General features: G+C 40.7%; 1 protein-coding gene across 1 annotated transcript in view; it reads right to left on the reverse strand.

Moving 5' to 3' along the window:
- Positions 1-4,583: 4,583 nt before the first annotated feature.
- Positions 4,584-26,399, reverse strand: part of LOC137642793 (glutamate receptor ionotropic, kainate glr-3-like) — a 102,150-nt gene continuing 80,334 nt past the window's right edge. Inside the window, exons 7-9 of the mRNA XM_068375649.1 lie at positions 15,449-15,548; positions 11,270-11,399; positions 4,584-4,703 (exon numbers count right to left, since the gene is read on the reverse strand). Coding sequence (XP_068231750.1) covers positions 4,623-4,703; positions 11,270-11,399; positions 15,449-15,548 — 311 coding nt within the window. The 3' untranslated portion in view covers positions 4,584-4,622. The remainder of the gene's footprint in view (positions 4,704-11,269; positions 11,400-15,448; positions 15,549-26,399) is intronic.

Here is a 26,399-nt window from a genome sequence, read left to right on the forward strand (position 1 = left end):
GAAGTCGTCGACCTCCACAGATGAGACACCCGAAGGAAGCCCTCAGTCAGCGCGTCCAGATGGTACAACATCGAGCTTGTCCGCAAGTTAGATACTTAACGACGAAAGGCCAAGGTGCCTGAGCTCGAGAGGAGGAAAGTACCCTTGATCTTCCTGTAGCTTCCTTGAACCAAACCTCGGGCCGTAACCGAGGAGGGAAAGAACCTGGTAAGCTCCCAGAGGAAGAGGTAAGCAGTCACCCCTTGTCCGATGGAGAAATCTCGAACGGAAAGCCCCCCGCCAAAAATCCTTCCAGGGAATGACGGGGAGGGGCTAACCCAGGTTCAGGAATAGAGGAGTGTTGCTCAGATCTCCCTTAAGTTTCTCCTATTCTTGCAAGTGCCATGCTCTGTGTTTACGGGGTGAGGCCGTGTTCTGGAAATACGCTCCAGAAGAACTCGCCAGGATGGTCATGCAGCGAAAACCCCATTGGGAATCGTGGTCGCAATTGCCCTGGAGCTCGCGCGACGGAAATTCCTGGTGGTCGGCGAGCGATAACCCATAGACGAGCAATGGATACTGCAAGAAATAAGCCGACATTTGTGCGAAGAAACACTATAGGTTCGCGCGACGGAACACCATCCGTCCGCGCGATGGAAAAACCGTTGGTTCGCGCGTGGGCGAACATTGGAAAGCATGAGCGTAGACGTGCAGGCACGTGGGCGTGTGGGCGCACAGGCGAGTGGTCGCGCGGTTGCACGGGCGAGCGGTCGTGAGGGTGGGCAGGTGGATGAGAGCGAGTCCGAGGCGGCGAACGCAAGCGTTAGCGCGATGGCGAGGAAACGCGCTGCCGCGTGGGCGAGGAGGACCGCTGGCGATATGGATCAACAAGCGATCGGTGGTGAGCTGGTGAGCGCTAACACGCAGGTTGGCGATGGCGCGTTGTGTTATGCCGACGCGATGGTCGAGCAGTATGCGCAGGTGAGCGATCATGCGTTGGCGAGCAGTATGCGAAGGTGAGCGATCGCGAGCAGTGATCAGCATGCGCCGGGTTGCGCGATGGTGATCAGTATGCGCAGGGTCGCGTGATGGTGATCAGCATGCCAGGGTCGCGCGATGGCGATCAGCAGGCGCAGGTAGGCGGTCGCGTGATGGCGAACAGCATCTACAGGTGGGCGATCGCGCGATGGCGAACAGCATACGCAGTTGAGGGTCGCGCGATGGTGATCAGCATGCGCAGGGTCGAGCGATGTTGATCAGCATCCGCAGGTGTGCGGTCGCGCGATGGCGATCAGCATCCGCAGTTGAGGGTCGCGCGATGGCGATCAGCATCCGCAGTTGAGGGTCGCGCGATGGCGATCAGCATCCGCAGTTGAGGGTCGCGCGATGGCGATCAGCATCCGCAGTTGAGGGTCGCGCGATGGCGATCAGCATCCGCAGTTGAGGGTCGCGCGATGGCGATCAGCATCCGCAGTTGAGGGTCGCGCGATGGCGATCAGCATCCGCAGTTGAGGGTCGCGCGATGGCGATCAGCATCCGCAGTTGAGGGTCGCGCGATGGCGATCAGCATCCGAAGTTTGAGGGTCGCGCGATGGCGATCAGCATCCGCAGTTTGAGGGTCGCGCGATGGCGATCAGCATGCGCAGGTGAGCTAGTAGCTGGCGAACCATGTTCCTTCAGAAGTGTTGGAGAACGTTGGCGTGCCGGCTGTAACACACGTGGGCGATCCGGAGATCGCTGGCGAGCTGATGATCGCTGGCGAGTTGATGATCGCTGGCGAGCTGATGATCGCTGGCGAGCTGATGATCGCTGACGAGCAGAAGGCTACGCGTGGAAGCCTGCTCAAAGAAGAAGAGTCCTTGACCCCGACCTGAACCGAAGTTCTAGATCGCGAGGGCGAACGTGGGCGCACAGGGCGCGTAACAGGAACCAACAGGAACCGCAGGGATGATCATCTTGAAAGCGCTGACGAACAGGAGAGCGCTGATGAGCAGAAGAGCGCCTGTGTGCTCACACTGAGCAGGAGCAGGAGAGAACACAGCAGAAGGGCGTGCAGGGAAACCCTGACACGCAAGGGAAGAACCCCCGTGGGGGCAACCCTTTGCCCCGAAGGGATCGTTGTCCGCCGGGAGACTGATGTCCGTCGGAAGACCGCTGTCCGTCGGAAGACCGTTGTCTGTCGGGAAGACCGTTGCCCGTCGGAAGACGAGATCAGACTGCTGTCCATCTGCACCAAGGCGGAAGATCAAGAAAAAGGAGTTGTAGGCTGCAAACGGAGATCCAAAAAGGCGCCTCAAGCACCCTTATAGGGAGATGAGAGGCCCTTACGACGAGGCGGACGGTGGGCCTTACGGCGAGGGAGGCCAACACCAACAGCAACAGAAGAAACCTCCGAAGAGGAGTCTCTATGAGTGTACTCTCTCGCGAACGAAAGAGAAACACTTCATGGAAGAGACTGGTCAGCCAGTGACCTAAAAGGAGCAATCCTCCGAAGAGGAGCTCCTGCAGTTGCCCAGCCCCTTGAGCGAAACTGCAGGTGCGACCGCTCAGCACCAAGAGCATAGTCGCACGAAAAAAAGGCAAGAGAAGAACCCCCCAAAAGGGGAAAAACTCAAGCCTGGACAGGAAAAACTTCCCTCGGAAGGAAAGTTACCCGCCCAAGGAGGCAAGCCTCCTGAGAGTTCTAAAATGAACTGGAGAGCTGTCCGTCGTCACGGGAGTACTACCAGTAGAAGGAGACACGCCCCTGACGAAAAAACAAGAGGGGGAGGCAGCAACAGCCGAATCCCCAGGACTCAACCAGACAGCTCACACCGTTGCTATATTACAGAAACGAACTAGATCGGTAACTGTAAAAAAATAAAACAAATAATATTAGTACACATTCATTCCCTCGGGAAGGCTCCGAAGAGGAATCCCGAGGGAAAGGAACAAGAATTACACAACAGGCACGTGCCCTCACAACCACTTACACTCGCGGAAGGAGAGCTGTAACCAAAACAGAATTATAACAATTATAATTATGTAACTATGTAATTATGTAATTTAAAAATGAATGAACACTAAAGAAAGAACGAAAACCCCGAAAGAAATCGTTCTACAAGCTGAAAAACAAAAAACAACTACAATTAGATTCATAACTAATTGAGACAAACGTACGGCGTAGCAACCCCCCACACGGAAAGGAAGCTAGGCTACAAGGGCGTAGTAACACGTAGTAAAAGGGTGAACGACCTCAAGAGAGAGAGAGAAAGACATAAGTCAAACTCGATCGCCACCCATAAAATACGCCGTGGTGGCCTAACTGCCGAGGCCTCCACGTAGATATCGTACACTACACACACAAATCTGAAAAGGAAACTTACTTATTTCTATACGCAAATATATATACAAACATGAAAACATGTTTACATATATATTGAGTAAATGAAAAGTAAGCGATTAAGTAAAGACAAAACAAACAAACAATGGCTGCCAAGAGAGGACCAAGACAGAGACGTCTGTCACAGTCCGAGCCAAAAGTGAAAGTGAGTATTCACCTGTGTGTGAGGGGGAGGAGGGGTAGCTAGCTACCACTCCCCTACCCCCCCGCTAACTAGCGCGGGGGTAATACACCCTCGTTAAATTCTAATGGCTCGCCATTTCAGCTACGCTAAAAGGTAACCCTATTGTAAATAGCGTGGTTTGTATTCCGGTTACGGAACAAATAAAAATTACAATAAAAATGGAACTTGAAAGGAACTTACACACTGAAAAGAAAAATTAAAATGGAATTTTTTTTTATTTCAGTTGACTTACTATATTCTAAATAAATCCATATAGAAATTCCATCCATAAAATCTTCCATGGAATATTAATGGGTTCAAGAAGCAGAAACATCTACAGGAGATATACTTTTGACTGGGTAGATTATCATCAGTTTGGAATATGCCTACATAACAAAATCTGTTCCCTTGGAATATGCCTACATAACAAAATCTGTTCCCTCAATAGGCAAGTACTTACTCCCTATGCTGTTCCTCAATAGGCAAGTACTTACTCCCTATGCTGTTCCCTTAGTAGGCACATTCTTACTACCTAAGCTGTTCCCTCAATAGGTAAGTACTTACTCCCTATGCTGTTCCCTTAGTAGGCACGTTCTTACTCCCTAAGCTGTTCCCTCAATAGGCAAGTACTTACTCCCTAAGCTGTTCCCTCAATAGGCAAGTACTTACTCCCTAAGCTGTTCCCTCAACAGGCAAGTACTTACTCCCTAAGCTGTTCCCTCAATAGGCAAGTACTTACTCCCTAAGCTGTTCCCTCAATAGGCAAGTACTTTTTACTCCCTAAGCTATTCATTCAATGGGCAAGTACTTTTTACTCCCTAAGCTATTCATTCAATGAGCAAGTACTTAATCCCTACGCTGTTTATTCAGTAGGCAAGTACTTACTCCCTAAGCTGTTCATTCAATGGGCAAGTACTATATCCCTATGCTGTTCATTCAGTAGGCAAGTACTTACTCCCTACGCTGTTCATTCAATAGGTAAATACTGACTCCCTATGTTCATCTTCCATTTCTTTAGATATTTCAATGTAAATGTTCCTTTACAACTTTCACATACACTGACCTGTAAATTGCAGAATTACATGTGGTGCTCCTTACCTAATAATTCCCCAAAAGTCTTTCAAACAAGAAGGCTATAAATGCTGGAATATAAAAGATGCCAATCAAAGCAAAGAGTCCCTGAAAGAAAAGAAACAATTTTCATTTGTGTAAATATGAAAATAGAATTTTATTAATTTTTTTATCTTTATACTCTCCTAGTGTTCATATTGCTGCATTTTCAGAAGCTTAGTTTAATGGACACTTACCCCCAGAAAATACAGACATACATATACCACAGCTTTTCCCCCACTTTTGGGGGTATCCGACATCGAACAAATGAAAAAAAAGGGGACCTTTCCTCTCTACGTTCCAGCCTGACGAGGGACTCAACCGAGTTTGGCTAGTACTGCTAGGGTGCCCCAGCCCACCCTCCCCATTATCCACCACAGATGAAGCTTCATAACACTGAACTGTTACTGCTACTACCTCCGCAGGGCCTACTGGAACTGCGTCACAATCGCTCGCCATTCATTCCTATCTCTAGCATGCTCTCTTGCCTCTCTCACATCTATCCCCTATCACCCAGAGCTTTCTTCACCCAAACCTTGGCCATCCTATTGTACTTCTCCCATCAACTCTTGCATTCATCACCTTCTTTAACAGACAGTCAGATAATGTTAAAATTTAAAGATGCACAGTACTACCATTGCAGATACTCTCTCTAACTCTAAATTATTCTGACCCCCATAATACCATGAGTCAGTTTGTTTATTTCTGTGAACCTCCCCTGGAGTTCATATTGTTGACTACCACACTCACTATGTTGGAGGTGGGGAGTAATTGAAGGAAAGGGGGTGTGATAATTTCAAGTAAAAGTAATGTAAGCATGTTAAAGATGAGGTAACCTTGTCTAGATTACTTGTCCGACAAACTTCAAAATATGGTTTGAACGACAGTATTCCAGATTGTTTATTAAAGATATCTAAAATACAGACCGTAAAGTCTCTACTTTTAATATAGCTGATCCTCTTGATTGATTCTAAACTGAATATAAAATACATTTAATTTTCTCATAGGTAAGAGCCTAGTAAATTAACTGAACAAGAAATTACTTAGTCATTGTCCCTGCCTCCATTATGGGGCCTAGAACCCCATTGGCTTCATAAGCAAACAATGCTTTTTTTACAATAATTTTTGAAAAAAAAAAAAAATTGGCACGCCATAGAGCTGCTGCTAAAACTCTTTCCAAAGAAAGTTTTTTCATAAGTTAGGGGAAGAATCTGTACTCCAAATATCATATATCTTAATTTTCAAGCCTTTTATTATGTATGGATCTAATTCCTTCTGAGATTCTGTGACCAAATTTTCAACTAGGAATGACAGCATTTCTAGTCATAGGGCAATTAGGGACCCTAATCACACAGTATAAATTAGAAATGCTACCTAAAATACCTTTCATTTTGTGCAAATACAAAGAAAACTATTTTATGCTGATCTGCCTTCATCCATTGCTAGTGAAGGGTAGTGAAAGAATTGAAGCTGACTCTTATCCTTAAATAAATTTTTGGCTCTGAAGGGAGGTTACAAAGAGAAAACCATATGTTCCCGAAATCTTATTAAGACAGACGATGCCTGGAGTTCAGTAATGCATTTAGCTAAAGCTAATTAGTAAAACAATTAATAATTATAGTAAACAGTATACTTGTGAACAGTGATTACTGATATGGTACACTCCCTTTAATTATATAAGGGATTTCTGTCTTTTAGCACACATATTGATGAAATATGATTACCCTTACAACTAAAATGTATAAAACAGGATATATAAAATTGTCATCCATTTCTGGTTTGCCTGTACAGTAATTGGATTGAAGTTCTCTAGGTGAAATAGTACTGTACTCTAACAACAGCTCTACCAGGCCTAATGTAAGTCCTAGACCTGTTTGGTTAACCTGTTTGGGACTATCATAACACTAGTATCCTTTTGCTAAACTACATAACCATTGGCATTGACATAATACTGGAGGAACAACGAACTAGTAGATCTGGAACATAAATGTCCCCTGGGAGAAGTTGAAGGCATAAGAGAAAACATAGATTGATGTTAAGACTGAAAAAGCTTGCGCATGCATGTCAAAATGGTAACTCAAAAGCTGCTTGATAATTTGAGTGATCCTATCACCATTCTAGTTAAGAGTCTAGAATAGAAGAAATTGCTAAATGAATTCCTTGGGAAATCTAACAATTATTATTTTTAAAAAGACAACAAACCTGTTCCCTTCTTTTAAGAACAAAATCAGAAAACCATAGAAAACAGAGAGCCCACCTTGACTGGGGAACAACCTGAGAGCCTTTGAGAAAGTGTGAAAAGCTAGCACTGAATCACAAAGTAAAATTAGATTCTTAATCAGATCCTCTAAGAAAGGTTTTACTCAAGTTATGATGGTTCTTTCTTTACAGTATTTTTAATCTGAAATCTTCCTTACTGCTTGGCAATAGACAGAAACCTTCATAAGAATTACTAAGGAAGAGGGTCCTGCACTATAATCATCAGGAATACTTACCAAAAAGGGACATGTGCCACTACTGACAGATAATCCAGACATTCCATCATTTGATGCTAACAACATAGTTGATGCCAACACCAAAACTATTAACGTACAATCCAGCACTATTGGCCTTATGCCAGCACTATTTGTAATTAGGCCAGGCCTATTCACTTCATCATCAGAGCTGTTGACGGGGTTGTCAGGTTTGATAACATCTACAGTATACAATGGGGTGCAACACCATAGAGATTTACTTCACCAAAACTGAACATTCCAAGCATTTCAGGGTCTAAGATAGAAACACATTACCAGAAGCAATAAATACAGTATAAGGCAATAAGTTATACATCGACAAACGTTTGGAGTGTCTGCCTCCACGGTGGCATCTAGGGGTGGATGCTGAAGGAAAAACATCTGTGGGCTTCATCCCAGACTACTTTGGACTCCACAGCAGAATGAGTAAGTAAAGGAGTCACAGTCGCCATTATAAACACTAACAAATGTTAAAGGTAGGAAACAATTGTGTTTAACTACACCATTTTTTTTTCTTATAATCAGAAGTCTCAGGGTGAGAGAGGGGACTTTGGCTCTGGGAGAATGGATAGTAATCTATCTCTGGAAATAGGTTTCTTTAGTTTTTGTGCCAACTTTCTCAATTTATGGGAGGACTGTGTATAACTGACTTCCCCTGTATAATATTCCCATTCAGTAAAAATTGCTGAACCATGAAAAAAATGAACCTGAGCTTGGTGCATCCGCTGAGAAGTAGGGCAGACTGTACATCATGTTTCTAGAGGATGACGTCATCATTTAAAGAACTATATCTTCATTACTTGTAAAAATAATTGGCTGAAACTTCTGGAGAGCATGTACGATATGTTTATGCATACACAGAAGCAATAAAACTATTTTTTATTTCTGAAAAAAGGTATGTCAAAACACCATGGCAGACGGTCCCCTCAAGATGTAATCTATTTTTCTTTGTAATTTGTTTTGAGTTGGGATAATCTTTCATTTTTAAGTAACGTACATTACCGTACAAAGTAGGACGTGCATAATACAGTGTAGACATTAGGAGTTGGCTAAATATGATAGGCCGAATTTTGTCTGTGGTTGATTTAAATCAAGGCCCAACCACACAGTCTGATTTGGATAAGGACTGTGTGCTGTATAAGCGACTATCCAACCCTAAAACAGTGCTTAATATTGCTACGTACAATGTAAAAACCCTCTCTGAAGAAATACACCTGAGTAGGCTGGAAACAGAGATTATGAACATCAGTTGGGATATTATCGGAATCTCCGAGATGAGAAGACCAGGTGAGAAAATCCTAATGCTTAAAAGCAGACACTTGCTTTACAACAGTGGCAAGGAAAGCAAGCAAAACGGTGTTGGATTTCTCATAAACAAAAAATTACACAGCAACATTGAAAAGTTCACAGCCACATCAGACAGAGTTGCTAGTGTCACTCTTAGAATTTCAAAGCGGTACAGACTAACTATCATACAGGTATATGCTCCCACATCATTGTCATCCCAAGAGGAACTGGATAACTTTTATGATGACCTATGTACCACTCTAAATAACAACAAAGCCCATTACAACATCATAATGGGGGATTTCAATGCTAAAATTGGAAAAGGGAATGAGGATTGCGTTGGCAAATTCGGATATGGGGAGAGAAATGAAAGGGGAGATGACTTGATAAATTTTGCTGTAGCACATAACTTCAAGATCATGAACACATTCTTTCAAAAGAGTGAAAACAAGAGATGGACATGGCGAAGCCCAAACCATGAAACACGTAATGAAATAGACTACATACTGGTAGACAAACATAATATAGTTAAAAATGTTGATGTCCTGAACCAAGTCAATGTAGGCAGTGATCACAGGATGATAAGATGCAAAGTCCAAATCAACACCAAACAAAAAAGGTAAAAACTATTCTTCTTAAGACTAGAACATATCAAAGTACCTGAAGCTCTCAAATCTACATTTCAGATAGAGTTAAAAAACCGCTACGAGATTCTTGGAAATTTAGAAGACCAAAACAGTAATGAAACTGATCTTGAAAACTTGAATAATAACATCATTATTCCTCTGAAGGAAGTAGCAAAGAAGTTCCAGGACACAAAACCCTCTGACAACAGCAAATTCTCGGAAGACACAAAGAACCTCATGGAAAAACGGAGAAATCTCAAGCCCCCATCAACAGTGCGGGAGAAAATTGAAGCAGCAGAACTAAACAAAACTACACAGAAAAAGCAACGAGAAGACCTTTGCAATAGAACGACAAAAATAATTGAAGATCTCATCAAACAAGGCAGAGGGTTTAAAACAGCAAAAAGAAAACTCGGCCAAGGGAAGCTGCAATTAACTGGGGTGCTAGAAGAAGACGGATCCCTTACAATCAACCGTGATGGAATAGCTAAGAGAGCAAGAGAGTAATACCAAAAGCTTTACTCCTCAGAAAGACCTCGTTACCATCTTCGTGAAAGAGCAAATCAACACCCATCTCATCACTTTCCAGAGATCACAGCAGGCGAGGTGCGACTAGCTGTCAAGCAAATGAATAAGGGGAAAGCACCGGGACCAGATAACATCACGTTAGACCTAATAGCAGATGCTGATGAGCCAATTCACGTCAGACTGGCGCGACTATTCAATGAATGTCTGAAGAGGAGCAAAGCGCCAGAAGAGTGGAATAAAGCTATCCTCATTCTACTCTACAAAAAAGGCGACCCTAGGGACATAAACAATCAACGGCCAATCAGCCTCCTTAATGTTATTTATAAAATTTTCACCAAAGTTATCACCAACCGAATTGTAGGAAAGCTTGATGAAAATCAGCCAAGGGAACAAGCGGGCTTTAGAAGAGGCTACTCCACAATTGACCATCTACAAACAGTAAACCAAATCACTGAGAAAACAAATGAATATAAGATACCACTAGTAGTAGCACTTGTAGATTACAACAAAGCATTTGACTCGGTTGAAACTGAGGTGGTCATGTCAGCGCTGGAAGAACCGGGAGTTGACTCAGTTTACATTAATGTACTCTGTCACATCTATGACCATGCAACATCATTTATTCGCCTCCACAAGGACTCTGAACCATTCCAACTCATGAGAGGTGTCAGACAAGGTGACACTAGCTCACCCAAACTGTTTACTGCCTGCCTGGAGAGAGCTTTCCGACAACTCAACTGGCAAGAAAAAGGAATAAAAATAGATGGAGAATATCTAAGTCACCTAAGATTTGCTGATGACATCATTATCATTGCTCACACCAAAGAAGAGCTTCAACATATGCTCACCGAGCTAAATGAAGCAAGCAAATCATTTGGCCTCCACATGAACTTCCAAAAGACCAAAGTCATGAGCAATAAATATACTGAAAATGCAGATGACATACTTGAAATTGAAAACCAACAAATTGAGGAAGTGGACCACATCTACCTAGGACAACGAATATCTCTACATGACGCCTGTAAAGAGAGCGAAATAAAAAGAAGAATAACCCTCGGTTGGCAAGCGTTTGGAAGAGCCAGTACAGTGTTAAAAAATAAGAAGATTCCTATCATCTTAAAAAGGAAAGTCTATGATCAGTGCATCCTCCCCACTGTCACCTATGGGGCCGAAACTTGGAATCTAACAAAAAAGCTTTCCCTTAAATTACGAACAATGCAGAGGGCACATGAGAGAATTATGTTAAATCTAACATGGAAGGATAGAAAAACAGCTAAATGGATACGTCAAAAAACTAAAGAAATGGATATCCTTGAAACCATTAGCAAGCTCAAATGGAACTGGGCAGGGCACATTGCCAGGATGACAGACAACTGATGGACATCACGAACAACCTTCTGGACACCCCGAGGATACACAAGAAACCAAGGAAGACAAAAAACCCGCTGGCGAGATGACTTAGACCAACATAAGCAACAGTGGCACAGAATAGCTTGCGATAGAAGTCTGTGGAGAAACCTGGGGAAGGCTTACATCCAACAAAGGACTTTTGAAGGCTGAAATAATGATGATGATGATGATGAAATATGATAGGAGGGATTTAAAATACAGATTGTTTTGTTGGAGTAAAACACCTATTCCGATAATTCTACAGCACAGTACATAAAAAGTCATAACTTACCCAAAGGTTTGAAAGAGCCAATGGTTCTTTAATAGTGATTTTAGAAGGGAATGTCTTGCAGGCATCAGCAAAAGGAATTGTGTTTTTCAGCCAGTAAACGTACAAACCTGATTCAACGACCTGAGAAATCCTGCATTAGAAGAATGAGGTAAATTATTTATATTAAATGAACCCTAATGAATTAGTAGATTAAATTATTTTATCTTAATTTTCTTGTAACAAGTTCAGCTGTACTGTAAATTAAAGTGCATTTTTTCATAAAACTTATGGTACTTATGGCTTGAGGGTGCATGCGGGCACACTATTCTAACATGTTTCTCTTCCTCTTCTTATTTTCAAGTTTTTATAGTAAATATATGAAGGATTTATTTTAATGTTATCATTGTTCTTAAACTTCTCTTGTAATTTATTTCCTTATTTTCTTTCCTCACTGGGCTTTTCCAACTAGGGTTGTAGCTTAGCAAGTAGTAACAATAATAATAATAAAAATAATAATAATAATAATAATAATAATAATAATAACACAGAATGTCCTCATCTTACAAACTTAATAGGTTCCAAGATGTTTGTAAGATGAATTTGGTTAAATTTTGGCAAGGGTAAGCTTCACCTAATTCACATGCCAACGATTTTCAGCTGTAAAAGGCAACAAATAGTCCCATTTCATATTGTAAATGCTGTCTTGCTTGCTGCATTAATTTATATGATATTTAATTACAGTATTTCATTATGAATTTTTGATACAATATCCAAGATTTATGATTTCAGTTGAATTTGTGTTTGTATCTCCAGATGTTTATAAGTTAAGGACCTATACAGCATAAGAAATATAATTTCAATAAATTTCTTATTTCAATACTCTGCTATTGTTGACTTTGCTTCCTTTGTAAAGGAATCTCTTCCGATGTCTATCATTGAAGTTTTAAAATAATTCCTTCTCTCCAACTGCCTTGAGCTTAAAAAAATCACTTGACCTCACTAATCAGTGGAACTGGTATGTGAGGGAAAGAGCCTAAAGAAAATATCCTAAAACTAACACTTTAGGAACAGCCTCACAGGTATCACATTTAAACGTAATCAGCATTCCATGAATATATACTATTAAACCAAGTTCGTCTTTTCATTTTTTAATACAGTGAGACAAAACTAAAACCACAACCATGAGGGTAAAAAAAAAAGGATTAAATCTCCAACTCTTGGGTAGTTAAAATTTCCTTTTTCATCTCCCTTAGAGGCACAGAACAGTATCAAGAAAATAATTGCTTTTCATGAGTGCACATACAAAAAAATATTTGCTTTTTAATCTCACTTAGAGGTAGAGTATCAAGAAAAAATCAGAAATTTCAAAAGTAATTTGAATTTTTCCTAACTTCACAAACCTGAGTCTTTACATGGGCTAATGTTCAGTGGATGGTGGCTGCCACTATTTCGTGGCAAAAAATGAAACGCATGTTTCTAAGGATGCCTGCACATGAGCCAATTTTTACTGGCGAGGTGTTCACAGCTTCGCTCTTCACATTTTTGTGGAACCACGAAACAGCGACAGCCACCATTCACTGAAAAACTGGCCCATGTGTGGGAGCCCTTCCCAAAAAGTCTTGTATGGGGCAAACATAAGAAACTTGAGAAAATGGGTCACATACTACTTCAGGGCCTTGGGCCCCAGCTTGGACGAAAATGCTTGAAGATCCTCATGAGCATAGAAGACTCGCATAAGGAAATGGGGTCTAAGTCTTTCAATAGGAAAATTATATTCAAGGCTGAGCAGTAGCCTTTCACTGGAATAACTGAGAGGTGCTTCTCTTGGCAAAAAGACAAGGAATGACGCATTCTGTGCTAGATATGCTCTGACTGGAGAAGTACCCATTCTATGACATCAATCACAGAAAATGGCGCACACTCCCTGGTAGACAGCTGCAGAGGACCACAGTAGGTACCCAAGCTTTTATTATTATTATTATTATTATTATTATTATTATTATTATTAGTTGCTAAGCTACCACCCTCATTGGATAAGCACGATGCTAGAAGCCCAGGGACTCTAACAGGGAAAATAGCCCAGTGAGGATTGGAAAAAAGGAAAAATAAAATATTTTAAGAAGAGTAACAACATTAAAATAAATATCTCCTATATAAACTATGTAAACTTGAACAAAACAATAGGCAGAGAAATTAGATAGAATAGTGTGGCCGAGTGTACCCTCAAGCAAGAGAACTCTAGCCCAAAACGGTGGAAGACCATGGTACAGAGGCTATGGCACTACCCAAGACTAGAGAACAAAGGTTTGATTTTGAAGCGTCTTTCTCCTTAGCAAGGGAAAAGTGGCCACTGAACAATTACAGTGCAGTAACCCCTTGGGTGAAGAAGAATTGTTTGGTAATCTCAATGTTGTCAGGTGTATGAGGACAGAAGAGAATATGTAAAGAATAGGGCAGATTATTCGGTGTATGTGTAGACAAAGGGAAAATTAAACGTAACAAGAGAGAAGGATCCAATGTAGTAGTCTGGCCAGTCAAAAGACACCATAACTCTCTAGTGGTAGTATCTCAATGGGTGGCTGGTGCCCTGGCCAACCTACTACCCTATTCTTGATGAACGGGACCATAACGGTTTTGTGATTTATTGATCTGTCCCAATACTGGTTGAGATGAGAATGAAAAGGTCTTCTTCTGAGTTGTCCATGTGGAATGAGTTTCATCATAGGTCAGCTTTAGTCCCTAATAGACTCACCTACTTGTGAGCCAACAGAGAACTTTTGTCCTTTGTTTTCTTGAAATCTTTGACCATAAGGAAAAAACGTAATACTTTTCTTCAATGGAGAAGCCTGAAAAGGTACTGAGAATATTATCATTCCCAAATGAACTTCTTGAAATTGATTAAAACTCCCTGACTTGATAGCAACTTCAAAGAGCTTTCTGGTCTTGAAGAAGGGCTTCTTGATTGTTTTTTGAAGACTAACTAATGGTTCAGGTACACAAGTCATGCTAAATCTGAAACACCGGCAATTGAACTGATAGACCTTGCCCTGAAATAGTACAAATCTGAGGTATTTTCATGAATCCTGGTGGACTGGAAAATGAAGTTAAGCATCTACCAGATCAATAAAAAAAAAAAAAAAAACTGCCACTAGAAATGATGAAGAGGTCTTCATGGAGAACTTGGTTAGAACTAGGAAATTTCAATTAGGAAAGTGTAGAACCGGTATCCAACGGCCTGTTGTTTTGGGTAATAGAAACGTGAGATTGTAAAACCCTGGAGAAGAAACAAAACTACTTCTATCGCTTCCCTCACAACCAACACACAAATTTCCTGCTTTCTCTTGATTGCATAAGTAAAAAGGAAAGAATCTTGGTACAATGGATGAAGGGAAATATAATCTGAAAGGCAGTTAGTAGCTTTTTGTTAACAATACTACTACCCTACCAACAGGTAACTAGTGTACTACACTCCTTACACTAAAAAACAACCAAATCCTCAGAAATAAACACACCTTGAATGTGGATATACTTTCACTGATATTAGCCTACTCACTTTGAATTCCTAGTAACTGAATCTTGCTATTATCATAACATGAGAGGACAGAAACAAGAGGCAATCTTGTAGCTGCAGAAAAACCAGGCTCATACAGGACCACGAAGATAAATGAGCAGCCAACATGGCAGTGGCTGGGGGAAGGTATTTTTACACAAACTGCTCCATTCCTCACCACATTTTCCAGGGAATCAAAGGGTAGAACACACATCTTTTAAAAATTTTTAAGGTTGTTTTTATTTTGGTCAAACTTTTTATATGAAGAATGAATAGCATATGAATTGTAGGGAAGTTTTAGTATTATTTTGAAATCACATTTAAGGTCAGCAGAAGTTTACAGGTGAGTGGAAAAACTAGATTATGTACTGAAATTGTGTGGTCTGTCATTTGATTGTTCCTTTAATGCAGAAGAATTCTCATCACAGTTGATGATGCAGCTCTGTGGTTGTTATTTTTCAAGAAGGAAAACACAGTAACGTGGCTAAATTAGAATATTTGGAGATTCATTATACGAGATCATCATTATAAGAAAGAATATGAAAAAATCAAATACCTGTAAAATACTTTACAATATAAAAGTCTTTACAGAAGGTAATATGGCTGAAATACATATTCATAATATTGTTGAATAATAAAAACATACTTACTTTTGGTTTATGAGGGGCACCAAAGGACTACCTTTCTGCCCAATCATGGTATGGACTGTTCCAAGAAATTTTTGTTTGGACTTGTAAAAATCACATCTCCCTGAGGGAAAAGTAACATAAATCATTATACAGTACTACTTGAATTTTATTTAAAAAGTATACTGACATTACACAGTGAAAGAATATTATTAAAGTACTGTAGATGTATAAAGGGATTTTGACGACAGAAAATTCTATTTCGGGGCGAGGGACCTGTGTCGCCCAGTGAAATGCTCCTTATAGCACCATTTCTAAGGTATAAATACTGCTAAATATACCAGAGAAAAAAGTTGCATGGAATGCCAGGAATAAACCCAGCTCGCTCACCCTTATAGGGTGTCGATATAGAAACTGGGGTGCGTTAGAATCACTACCAGAGGTTCCTTACCAATTAGTCTTCTCTTTCCTCAATATCCCCAGATACTACGAGGTGCCGTTCTACATCAGACTACTGCCGGCTACTACAGCCACTGGCCCTCCCCACCCCTACCACTACCCACGCTTCTTCCCTCATTCCTTTTCTAGCACCGTGATGACCTCACACGTTTGTTTTCATAGCTTTTTTGTGTCTGTGTTTTGAAGATCTGACGTTTTGGAGATCCCTACTCCCAAGTTAAGTATTGTAATTATCTGTTTTGATAATTCTAGGTAGCGACACACGCTAAATTAACAATATTGTTAATTTTAGCCTTATCGGCATTGTTATTCTAATATACATAACACTCTCATATCTATAAGATTGAATGAAAACAGAAACAAATAGAATTGGCCTCAAAATACAGCCGATGGTTGCCGATGTGGAAACATCCCTGACAGGTGAACGCCAGACTGGGGTTCGAGTCCTGCTCAAACTCATTAGTTCCTTTGGTTGCTGCAACCTTGCCAACCTTGTGAGCTAAGGATGAGGGGTTTGGGGGAGTCTATAGGTCTATCTGCTGAGTAATCAGCAGCCATTGCCTGACCCTCCTTGGTCCTAGCTAGTGTAGAGAGGGGGCTTGGGTGCTGATCATATGTATCTATGGTCAGTCTCTAGGGCATTGTCCTGTTCGATAGGGTAGTATCACTATCCCTTACCATTGCCATTCATCCATCCATATACCAATGCACTTCCCCTAATTTTGGGGGGTAGCCGACACCAACAATGAAACCAAACAAAAAGGGGACCTCTACTCTCTATGTTCCTTCAGCCTAATCAGGGACTCGACTGAGTTCAGCTGGTACTGCTAAGGTGCCACAGCCCAACCTCCCCCATTTCCACCACAGATGAAGCTTCATAATGCTGACTCCCCTACTGCTGCTACCTCCGCGGTCATCTAAGGCACCGGAGGAAGCAGCAGGGCCTACTGGAACTGCGTCACAATCGCTCGCCATTCATTCCTATTTCTAGCACGCTCTCTTGCCTCTCTCACATCTATCCTCCTATCACCCAGAGCTTTCTTCACACCATCCATCCACCCAAACCTTGGCCTTCCTCTTGTACTTCTCCCATCAACTCTTGCATTCATCACCTTCTTTAGCAGACAACCATTTTCCATTCTCTCAACATGGCCAAACCACCTCAACACATTCATATCCACTCTAGCCGCTAACTCATTTCTTACACCCGTTCTCTCCCTCACCACTTCGTTCCTAACCCTATCTACTCGAGATACACCAGCCATACTCCTTAGACACTTCATCTCAAACACATTCAATTTCTGTCTCTCCATCACTTTCATTCCCCACAACTCCGATCCATACATCACAGTTGGTACAATCACTTTCTCATATAGAACTCTCTTTACATTCATGCCCAACCCTCTATTTTTTACTACTCCCTTAACTGCCCCCAACTCTTTGCAACCTTCATTCACTCTCTGACGTACATCTGCTTCCACTCCACCATTTGCTGCAACAATAGACCCCAAGTACTTAAACTGATCCACCTCCTCAAGTAACTCTCCATTCAACATGACATTCAACCTTGCACCACCTTCCCTTCTCGTACATCTCATAACCTTACTCTTACCCACATTAACTCTCAACTTCCTTCTCTCACACACCTTTCCAAATTCTGTCACTAGTCGGTCAAGCTTCTCTTCTGTGTCTGCTACCAGTACAGTATCATCCGCAAACAACAACTGATTTACCTCCCATTCATGGTCATTCTCATCTACCAGTTTTAATCCTCGCCCAAGCACTCGAGCATTCACCTCTCTCACCACTCCATCAACATACAAGTTAAACAACCACGGCGACATCACACATCCCTGTCTCAGCCCCACTCTCACCGGAAACCAATCACTCACTTCATTTCCTATTCTAACACATGCTTTACTACCTTTGTAGAAACTTTTCACTGCTTGCAACAACCTTCCACCAACTCCATATAACCTCATCACATTCCACATTGCTTCCCTATCAACTCTATCATATTCTTTCTCCAGATCCATAAACGCAACATACACCTCCTTACCTTTTGCTAAATATTTCTCGCATATCTGCCTAACTGTAAAAATCTGATTCATACAACCCCTACCTCTTCTAAAACCACCCTGTACTTCCAAGATTGCATTCTCTGTTTTATCCTTAATCCTATTGATCAATACTCTACCATACACTTTTCCAACTACACTCAACAAACTAATACCTCTTGAATTACAACACTCATGCACATCTCCCTTACCCTTATATAGTGGTACAATACATGCACAAACCCAATCTACTGGTACCATTGACAACACAAAACACATATTAAACAATCTCACCAACCATTCAAGTACAGTCACACCCCCTTCCTTCAACATCTCAGCTTTCACACCATCCATACCAGATGCTTTTCCTACTCTCGTTTCATCTAGTGCTCTCCTCACTTCATCTATTGTAATCTCTCTCTCATTCTCATCTCCCATCACTGGCACCTCAACACCTGGAACAGCAATTATATCTGCCTCCCTATTATCCTCAACATTCAGCAAACTTTCAAAATATTCCGCCCACCTTTTCCTTGCCTCCTCTCCTTTTAACAACCTTCCATTTCCATCTTTCACTGTCTCTTCAATTCTTGCGCCAGCCTTCCTTAATCTCTTCACTTCTTTCCAAAACTTCTTCTTATTCTCTTCATATGACTGACCCAATCCCTGACCCCACCTCAGGTCAGCTGCCCTCTTTGCCTCACGTACCTTGCGCTTTACTTCCACATTTTTCTCTCTATATTTTTCATACTTCTCTATACTATTACTCTGCAGCCATTCTTCAAAAGCCCTCTTTTTCTCTTCCACTTTTACCTTCACTCCTTCATTCCACCATTCACTGCCCTTCCTCATGCTGCCTCCAACAACCTTCTTGCCACACACATCACTTGCAATCCCAACAAAATTTTCTTTTACTAACTTCCACTCCTCCTCTAAATTACCAGTTTCTCTTACTCTCACCTCGTCATATGCCATTTTCAACCTTTCCTGATATTTACTTTTTACCCCCGGGTTTTATTAGCTCTTCAATCCTCACTACCTCCCTTTCACATCCACCTACTCTATTCCCCCACTCTTTTGCTACAACTAATTTTCCTTCCACCAAAAAATGATCAGACATACCGTTAGCCATACCCCTAAACACGTGCACGTCTTTCAATCTTCCAAACATTCTTTTAATTATCAACACATAATCCATTAATGCCCTTTCTACTACTCTTCCATTTGCCACTCTTACCCATGTATACTTATTTTTATCTTTCTTTTTAAAGAAGCTCGCACTTTTTACCATCTCTTGTTCAACACACATGTCTACCAGTCTCTCACCACTCTCATTTTCACCTGGTACGCCATACTTCCCAATGACACCTTCTACCTCTCCAGCGCCCACTCTAGCATTTAAGTCACCCATAACAACTACATAATTCCTTCTACCCAGTCATTCTACACACCTAGTTAATTCATTCCAGAACTCATTCCGCTCTTCTTCACTTTTCTCACTACCTGGCCCATACGCACTGACAAACGCCCAACATTCCCTACCCAACCTAACCCTTACCCACATTAACCTAGATGATATCTCCTTCCATTCCACTACTTTACCTGTCATCCATTCACTCAGCAATAACGCCACACCCTCTCTCGCTCTTCCCCTTTCAATCCCAGACACTCTACCAGACATTTCACCAAACATCGCTTCACCTTTTCCTTTCATCTTTGTCTCACACAAGGCCAATACATCCATCCTTCTACTTCTAAACATACTTCCAATCTCACATCTTTTACTCTCTATCGTACTACATCCACGCACATTCAAACACCCCAAAACTAGAGTGCGGGGAGCAGTCACTCTCCCCCAGCTCCATCTCCTAGTTTATGCTGTAGGTTTATTATAAGATTTAATGTGGTGTTTTGTAGGGTTTGGAACGAATTAGGAAATTTTCATGTGAAATGTGACTCACAACACCATAAAATCCCTTTACGAAACCTACTCCGGAATGAATCAATTTACTGTTGTGCAGCATTACTTACATATACTGTATTACATTCAATAATAACTTGAATGGTTATGAAAATATCTCAAAAGGCAATACAATACAATCAATCCCAATTAGGAAACTTATCTTCAATTACAATAGGTTCTGCAAAGAATGTGCTTTAAGGCAAAGGTAACACCAACTTCAGGTTAATAGCCTCTTTATAGCACATTGGCCCAATCCACTCAATGCAATAGTATTTTATCAGATTTTTATATACGATTTCAACCCTCAGCATTAATACCACTAGTAGTCAAAGAGGATCAATCATCTCCACACACTACCCGGTGAAATTCCAGACAAGAAAAAGTCTAATTTCACTGAAAATACTATTATCATCAACCATGCTGATAATTACTTATCATCATTATTACTTGTTAAGGTACAACCCTGGTTGGAAAAGCAGGATGCTATGAGCCCTGGGGCTCCAACAGGGAAAATAGCCCAGTGAGGAAAGGAAACAAGGTAAAATGAAATATTTTAAGAACAGTAACATTAAAATAAACATTTCTTACATAAACTATAAAAAATTTAACAAAACAAAAGGAAGAGAAATAAGATAGAATAGTGTGCCTGAGTGTACCATCAAGCAAGAGAACTCTAACTCAAAACAGTGGAAGGCCATGGTACAGAGGCTATGGCACTACCCAAGACTAGAGAACAATGGTTTGATTTAGGAGTGTCCTTCTCCTAGAAGAGCTGCTTACCGTAGCTAAAGAGTCTCTTCTACCCTTACCAAGAGGAAAGTGGCCACTGAACAGTTACAGTGCAGTAGTTAACCCCTTGAGAGAAGAACTATTTGATAATCTCAGTGTTGTCAGGTGTATGAGGACAGGTTGAATGAATTGAGTTGAATTGAATATAGGATTTAGGCATTCAGCCAAGCACTGGGGCATCAAAGGCCATTCAGCGCTATATAACAAAAATCATTCAATCATATCTGTATACTCACACCATTTAGTATCATTTTAACCTTTAATACAAATCGCAACACTTTCATACAATAAAATCTAGATATGAAATAAATAGGGATTAAAAGGATAAAATAAATAAATAAATCAATAAAATCAATTATAGCTCGTAATATAACCCAATACTTTGTATAAATTTTCTCAAGTTCAGGGTACTGTATTACAGTTTTCCCCCAGTATATCTCTTAAAGGTTTGTCCTGGAGTAAATGTGTCCTCCTATGAAGATTAAAAACAGGACAATCGACTAAAATATGTTTAACATCCATTGTCACTTGACAGGTATTACAAAGAGGGGCCTGTCTCCCTTCCCCACTCTTCATTAAATAATTGTGCGTTACATGTGTATGGCCAATACGCAGCCTAGTTAAAATAATGGTATCCCTCCTACTTGTAGAATTACAAGATGACCATTTATCCACCAATGGGTGAATTTGTTTCAATTTTGTATTGGTGGTCAGTTCAGACCATCGAGCTTGCCACTTATTTTTACAGTAAAGATGAATCTCACTTTTAAGATCTTTGTAAGGAATACTCAACGGGGATGGATTACTTAGCCCTGAAGCTTCCTTTGCTGCCTTATCTACTTGTTCATTTCCATCCACCCCAACATGGGCAGGGACCCAACAGAAGTGAACACTGATACTCTTCCTAGACTGCAGAAGTACTAACCAGTCCTGCACCTCTTGTACTAGATGATGGACTGGCATAATTTGTTTTAATGAGAGTAAAACACTATTGGAATCCGTAAAAATTGTATAAAAACTATTTTGGTTGCCATTTTTAAAAATATGTTGGACTGCGAGAATTATTGTGTATAGCTCAGCAGTAAATATTGAACAAGAGGATGGGAGTTTCCTTCTAATAACAATATCCCCCACCACAGCTGCACTTCCAACTCCTGCAGCCGATTTGGAGCCATCTGTAAAAACATGTTTCCCATGATGTTGAGCAGCATGATTTAAAAACTCACTTTTCATTACCCTACTAGGTAAGGTATTTTTCCCTCCTGCCGTAAAACATACTTTAACAGGTGGATTACACCAAGGAGGAGACTTGGGATATCCTACCTCTGCTATCTGTGCTGTTAACAAGCCTACTTCTCTAGCATCATTTTTCAGCTGTACTTCCAAAGGATTAGACACTCTAGATCTGTTAGGAGCCCGATCTAAAGGCGCCCTAACATATTTACAGTTAGGATTGTTTCTCACAGCAAGGGACTTAGCTAAAAACCTCAAACTCAACTCCTCTCTGCGAATGGAAAGGGGAGGTATGCCAGAATCAACATAGAGACTGTCAATGGGAGATGTTCTGTAAGCACCTGTGCAGATGCGAAGCCCAGCATTGTGAACAATATCAAGTTTTCCAAGTAAAGTCTTTGTAGCTGACCCATATATTTGGCATGCATAGTCTAACTTGCTCAGACACAAAGATGTATAAATTCTAAGCAAAGTTGTTCTATCAGCACCCCAATCAAAATGCGATACCACTTTCAGAATGTTCAGTGACTTCTTAACCCTGATAGATAGGTCATTTATATGGGGACCAAATGTCATTTTCTTGTCGAAAATGGCTCCAAGAAATTTGATATTATCCTCATATGGCAAAATGCAATCATTTAAGAAAAGGGTGGGGATCTCTTCCCTTTTACGAGTACGAGTAAAGCGAATGGCTTTGGTCTTCTGAGGAGAAAACATGAATCCACGAGAATTTGCCCATGCGGAAGCAGCATTTATTGCAATTTGAAGATTTTGGCATGCTTGTAGTGCAGATGATCCACTACAATATATTGCAAAGTCATCGACAAATAGTGATCCTTGTATGCCAGGAGGTATGTGACTAATGAGACTATTAATAGCAACAGCAAACAAGGTCACACTCAATACGCTGCCTTGGGGGACACCTTCTTCTTGCATGTAGGATGAAGATAGTTCTGACCCTACTCTCACTTTAATTGAGCAGTTTGATAAGAATTCTTCAATAAAAGAGAACATATGTCCTCCTATACCCCACGAGGCCAATTGCTTTAAAATACCACCCCTCCAGGTGGTGTCATATGCCTTTTCGAGGTCAAAAAAGACACCCACCACCAGGTTTTGGTTAGAAAAGGCATTTGAAATTTCCCTTGATAACATAAGAAAAGGGTCTAGAGTACTTTGGTTCTTCCTAAAACCAAAATGCCTGTTAGATAAAAGATTTTTTTATTCTAGATACCACACAAGTCTGTTGTTGATCATTCTCTCAAATAGTTTGCATATGCAACTGGTCAAGGATATGGGCCTATAACTAGATGGCAGTTCTGGGTCTTTACCAGGCTTGTGGCCTGGAATTACAATTGAAGTATGCCAGGAATCAGGAGATGTATGGGAAGCCCATAGACCATTAAAGGTTTCTAATAAAAATTCCTTGGTATTCACTGGAAGATGTGATATCATTTCATACCAGATGCCATCCTCACCTGGGGCAGTTAAAGAAGAGCTAGAGATAGCATTTTGCATCTCCTCCATACTAAAAGCAGGTTAAAAGCTTCAGTATTTGAAGAAGCAGGAGGAACAACAGATGTTGATGCTCTAATTTGTTGAAACGCTGGGGAATAGTTGTCAGCACTTGATACATGGGCAAAGTGCTTAGCAAGAACCTCTGCTACATCTTTGGGGTCAGATATATATCTATTATTTTCCCTTAATATTGGTAGAGGCTTAGGGACAAATTTACCTTGAAGTTTTCTAATCTTGTCCCATATTTCCTTTGAAGGAGTTTTGGTATTAATATTAGATATATATTTCTTCCAAGATGCTCTCTTTGCTTTTTTAAAAGTTCTTTTTTGTTTGGCACAGGCTCTGAGGTACGCTATTCTATCTGCTACATAGTTTGTTCTCAAGTATCTTCTGAAGCAAGTTCGGGTCACTTTTCTTGCGTTGGCACATTCTTTACTCCACCAAGGAACTACAGAGCGATGAGGTAAACCGCATGTTTTAGGTATAAACTTGCTAGCATTATCATCAATAATATTTTCAAGATGTTGATAGGCATGCACTGGAGATGTAAATTCATCATACTCTTTATCGGTCTGTGAACAGTTTCCATAAGCTGCCCAGTCTGCCTCGTCTATCTTCCATTTTGGTGGACACTGAGAAGGGAGATTATGGACATAATTTAACATTATTGGCCAATGGTCACTGCCATGTAGGTGTTCATTTACTGACCAAAGGTAGTCCAATCGAATGGATGAGGAACAGATTGACAAATCAATGGCTGATGTAGAGTTGTGGAATACATCATACCTAGTTGGAGAACCATCATTCATTAATATTAAATCATTGTTGTCGATTAATTCTTCAACAAGATTACCCCATTTATCGCACACATTTCCACCCCATAAAGTATGCTTTGCATTAAAATCACCCATTAAAATAAAAGGGGCAGGAAGCTGATTGATCAGGTCTTAGAGGTCAGAAAGTCTAAGCTGTCTTGGATTACCAGCATGATCTAAGAGGAAAAGTTCTAAGGATGGTTCAATATATAGCGAGCATAAAGTAATTTTTTTCCCGATATGCGTTCTAACTGCACATGCCTGTAGTGGTGTATTGAGTAAGATTGTTTAAAATTTTACAGATTTGTGAATAATAAAACCTGTACCACCTTGAGCTCTTGCAGCTTGCAAAGGAGGGGATCTACAAAAATGATAATTGAGTCCAGGATTAAATGGTTTGTCACTGATCTTGGTTTCCTGTAGACAAATTACCTTCGTGTCTGAGTCCCTGGTTAAAGTTTTTATTTGCTCAATGCTAGTACTTAGACCTCTGCAATTCCACTGGATGATAGACATTATCTTTTGTTATTATTTTTCTTTGTCTCATTTGTCTTTTGGGACTTTTCAGATGAAGCCATGTAAGGCCTGGAGATGGAAGGCTTTACTAGGCCACCACTCTTCTTTTCTTTCTTTCTAGGATCTTTATACAAGTCAACCTTAGGATCATGAGCAGTAGGGCACTTACCTGACTTAGATGAAGGTGAGGATGATGGGGACCTTTTCCTCTTTGGAAGATCTTGTTTTCCAATCTCCATCAAATCAGGTAGAGATTCTGCCTGAGATAATACATTTAAGGTGGTGGAAGCCACACTGGCTTCCTTGGAGGATTGTGCTAGAACTTCAACAGTTCGAGCACTTAACCCAGAAGGCTGGGCTACTACCTCTAGGGGAGATGCTCCTATCGGTGACATTACTTTTGGTGTGTTGGAAACCATATTGACCTCTTTGGAGGTTTGTGCTCTGGCTTTTATAGGCTGAGCACTTGACCCAGATGGCTGGGCTACTACCACTAAGGGAGATGCACCTGACGGGCCAGGTGCTACCACTGGTCCCCCTGTGGTAGTAAGGGGTAGTGGATTATAATCTTTTGGTGGCATCTTAACCGCACAAGCAAAATTAAGTTGCTGATTGAGTAAATGCTTTGCATAACCTACACTTATATGTTCAGCATTTGCTTTCAAGATTGCAGCTTCTTCTTTCTTGTATTCTCTACATCTTTTATCATTTGATTTATGATGATCTTTACAGTTTGCACAGGTTGTATCTCTGTTGCATTGGCCATGTTCTAACAAAGAACAGTCAATAGAGATCTTCGTATTATTGCAGTGCCGGGAAGGGTGACCGTACTTGAAACAATTAAAGCATTGTAAAGGCCTAGGTTTATATTCTCGAATACGTACTCTTTCATTCTCAATAATTATATGATCTGGTATAGCAGGGGTTTCAAATGTTAAAACTACCATGCTTGTTTGAGGGATCTTACTTACTTTCCAAACATTAGCAGGGCACATGTCCAGAATTTCTGGTTCTGAAAATTCATATAGATCTTTATCAAAAACTACTCCTTTACCATAGCTGAAGCTCATATGTGGTTTAATATCCTTAATAGGATCAATTTCTGCAATCTTCATGCCACAAAGCATGTGAGCTTGAGTATCTGATTTTGCATTAATCAAAACAGATTGCTTACTGTATATGCTAATATCCTTACTTTTAATTAAACCAACTTTTTTTTGTATAAATTTACTAATTTTATAATAGTTATAATTACCTATCTTCCCGGATGCAATTATCCATGTTGGGGGCTTGGGGGTTCTTACTTCTGGAAGTCTATGCTCTATTTCTTTTTCCATCCATTCTTCTGGTTTATATACCTCTAGGTGTCTTGGTGTTTTATCACATAGAGCCCCAGAAATCAAACAATTGTCAATTTTTATGCTCTCTAAATTTTTATTTGCTTCTAAAGCAATCTCAAAACTTGAAAATGATACCCAAGCTTCCCAAAAGCCTTTATTACCATTAAGCTCCATTAAAATTTCTTTGATTGCCCCAAATCTACAGAAGGCTTCATGAATTATGTCATAGCTACAACCAATTGGTATGTTTTTAAGTGGAGAATTTTCAGATTTTTTGTTGGATCT

The sequence above is a fragment of the Palaemon carinicauda genome, chromosome 6 (genome assembly GCF_036898095.1).
Source record: "Palaemon carinicauda isolate YSFRI2023 chromosome 6, ASM3689809v2, whole genome shotgun sequence".
NCBI lineage: Eukaryota > Metazoa > Arthropoda > Malacostraca > Decapoda > Palaemonidae > Palaemon > Palaemon carinicauda.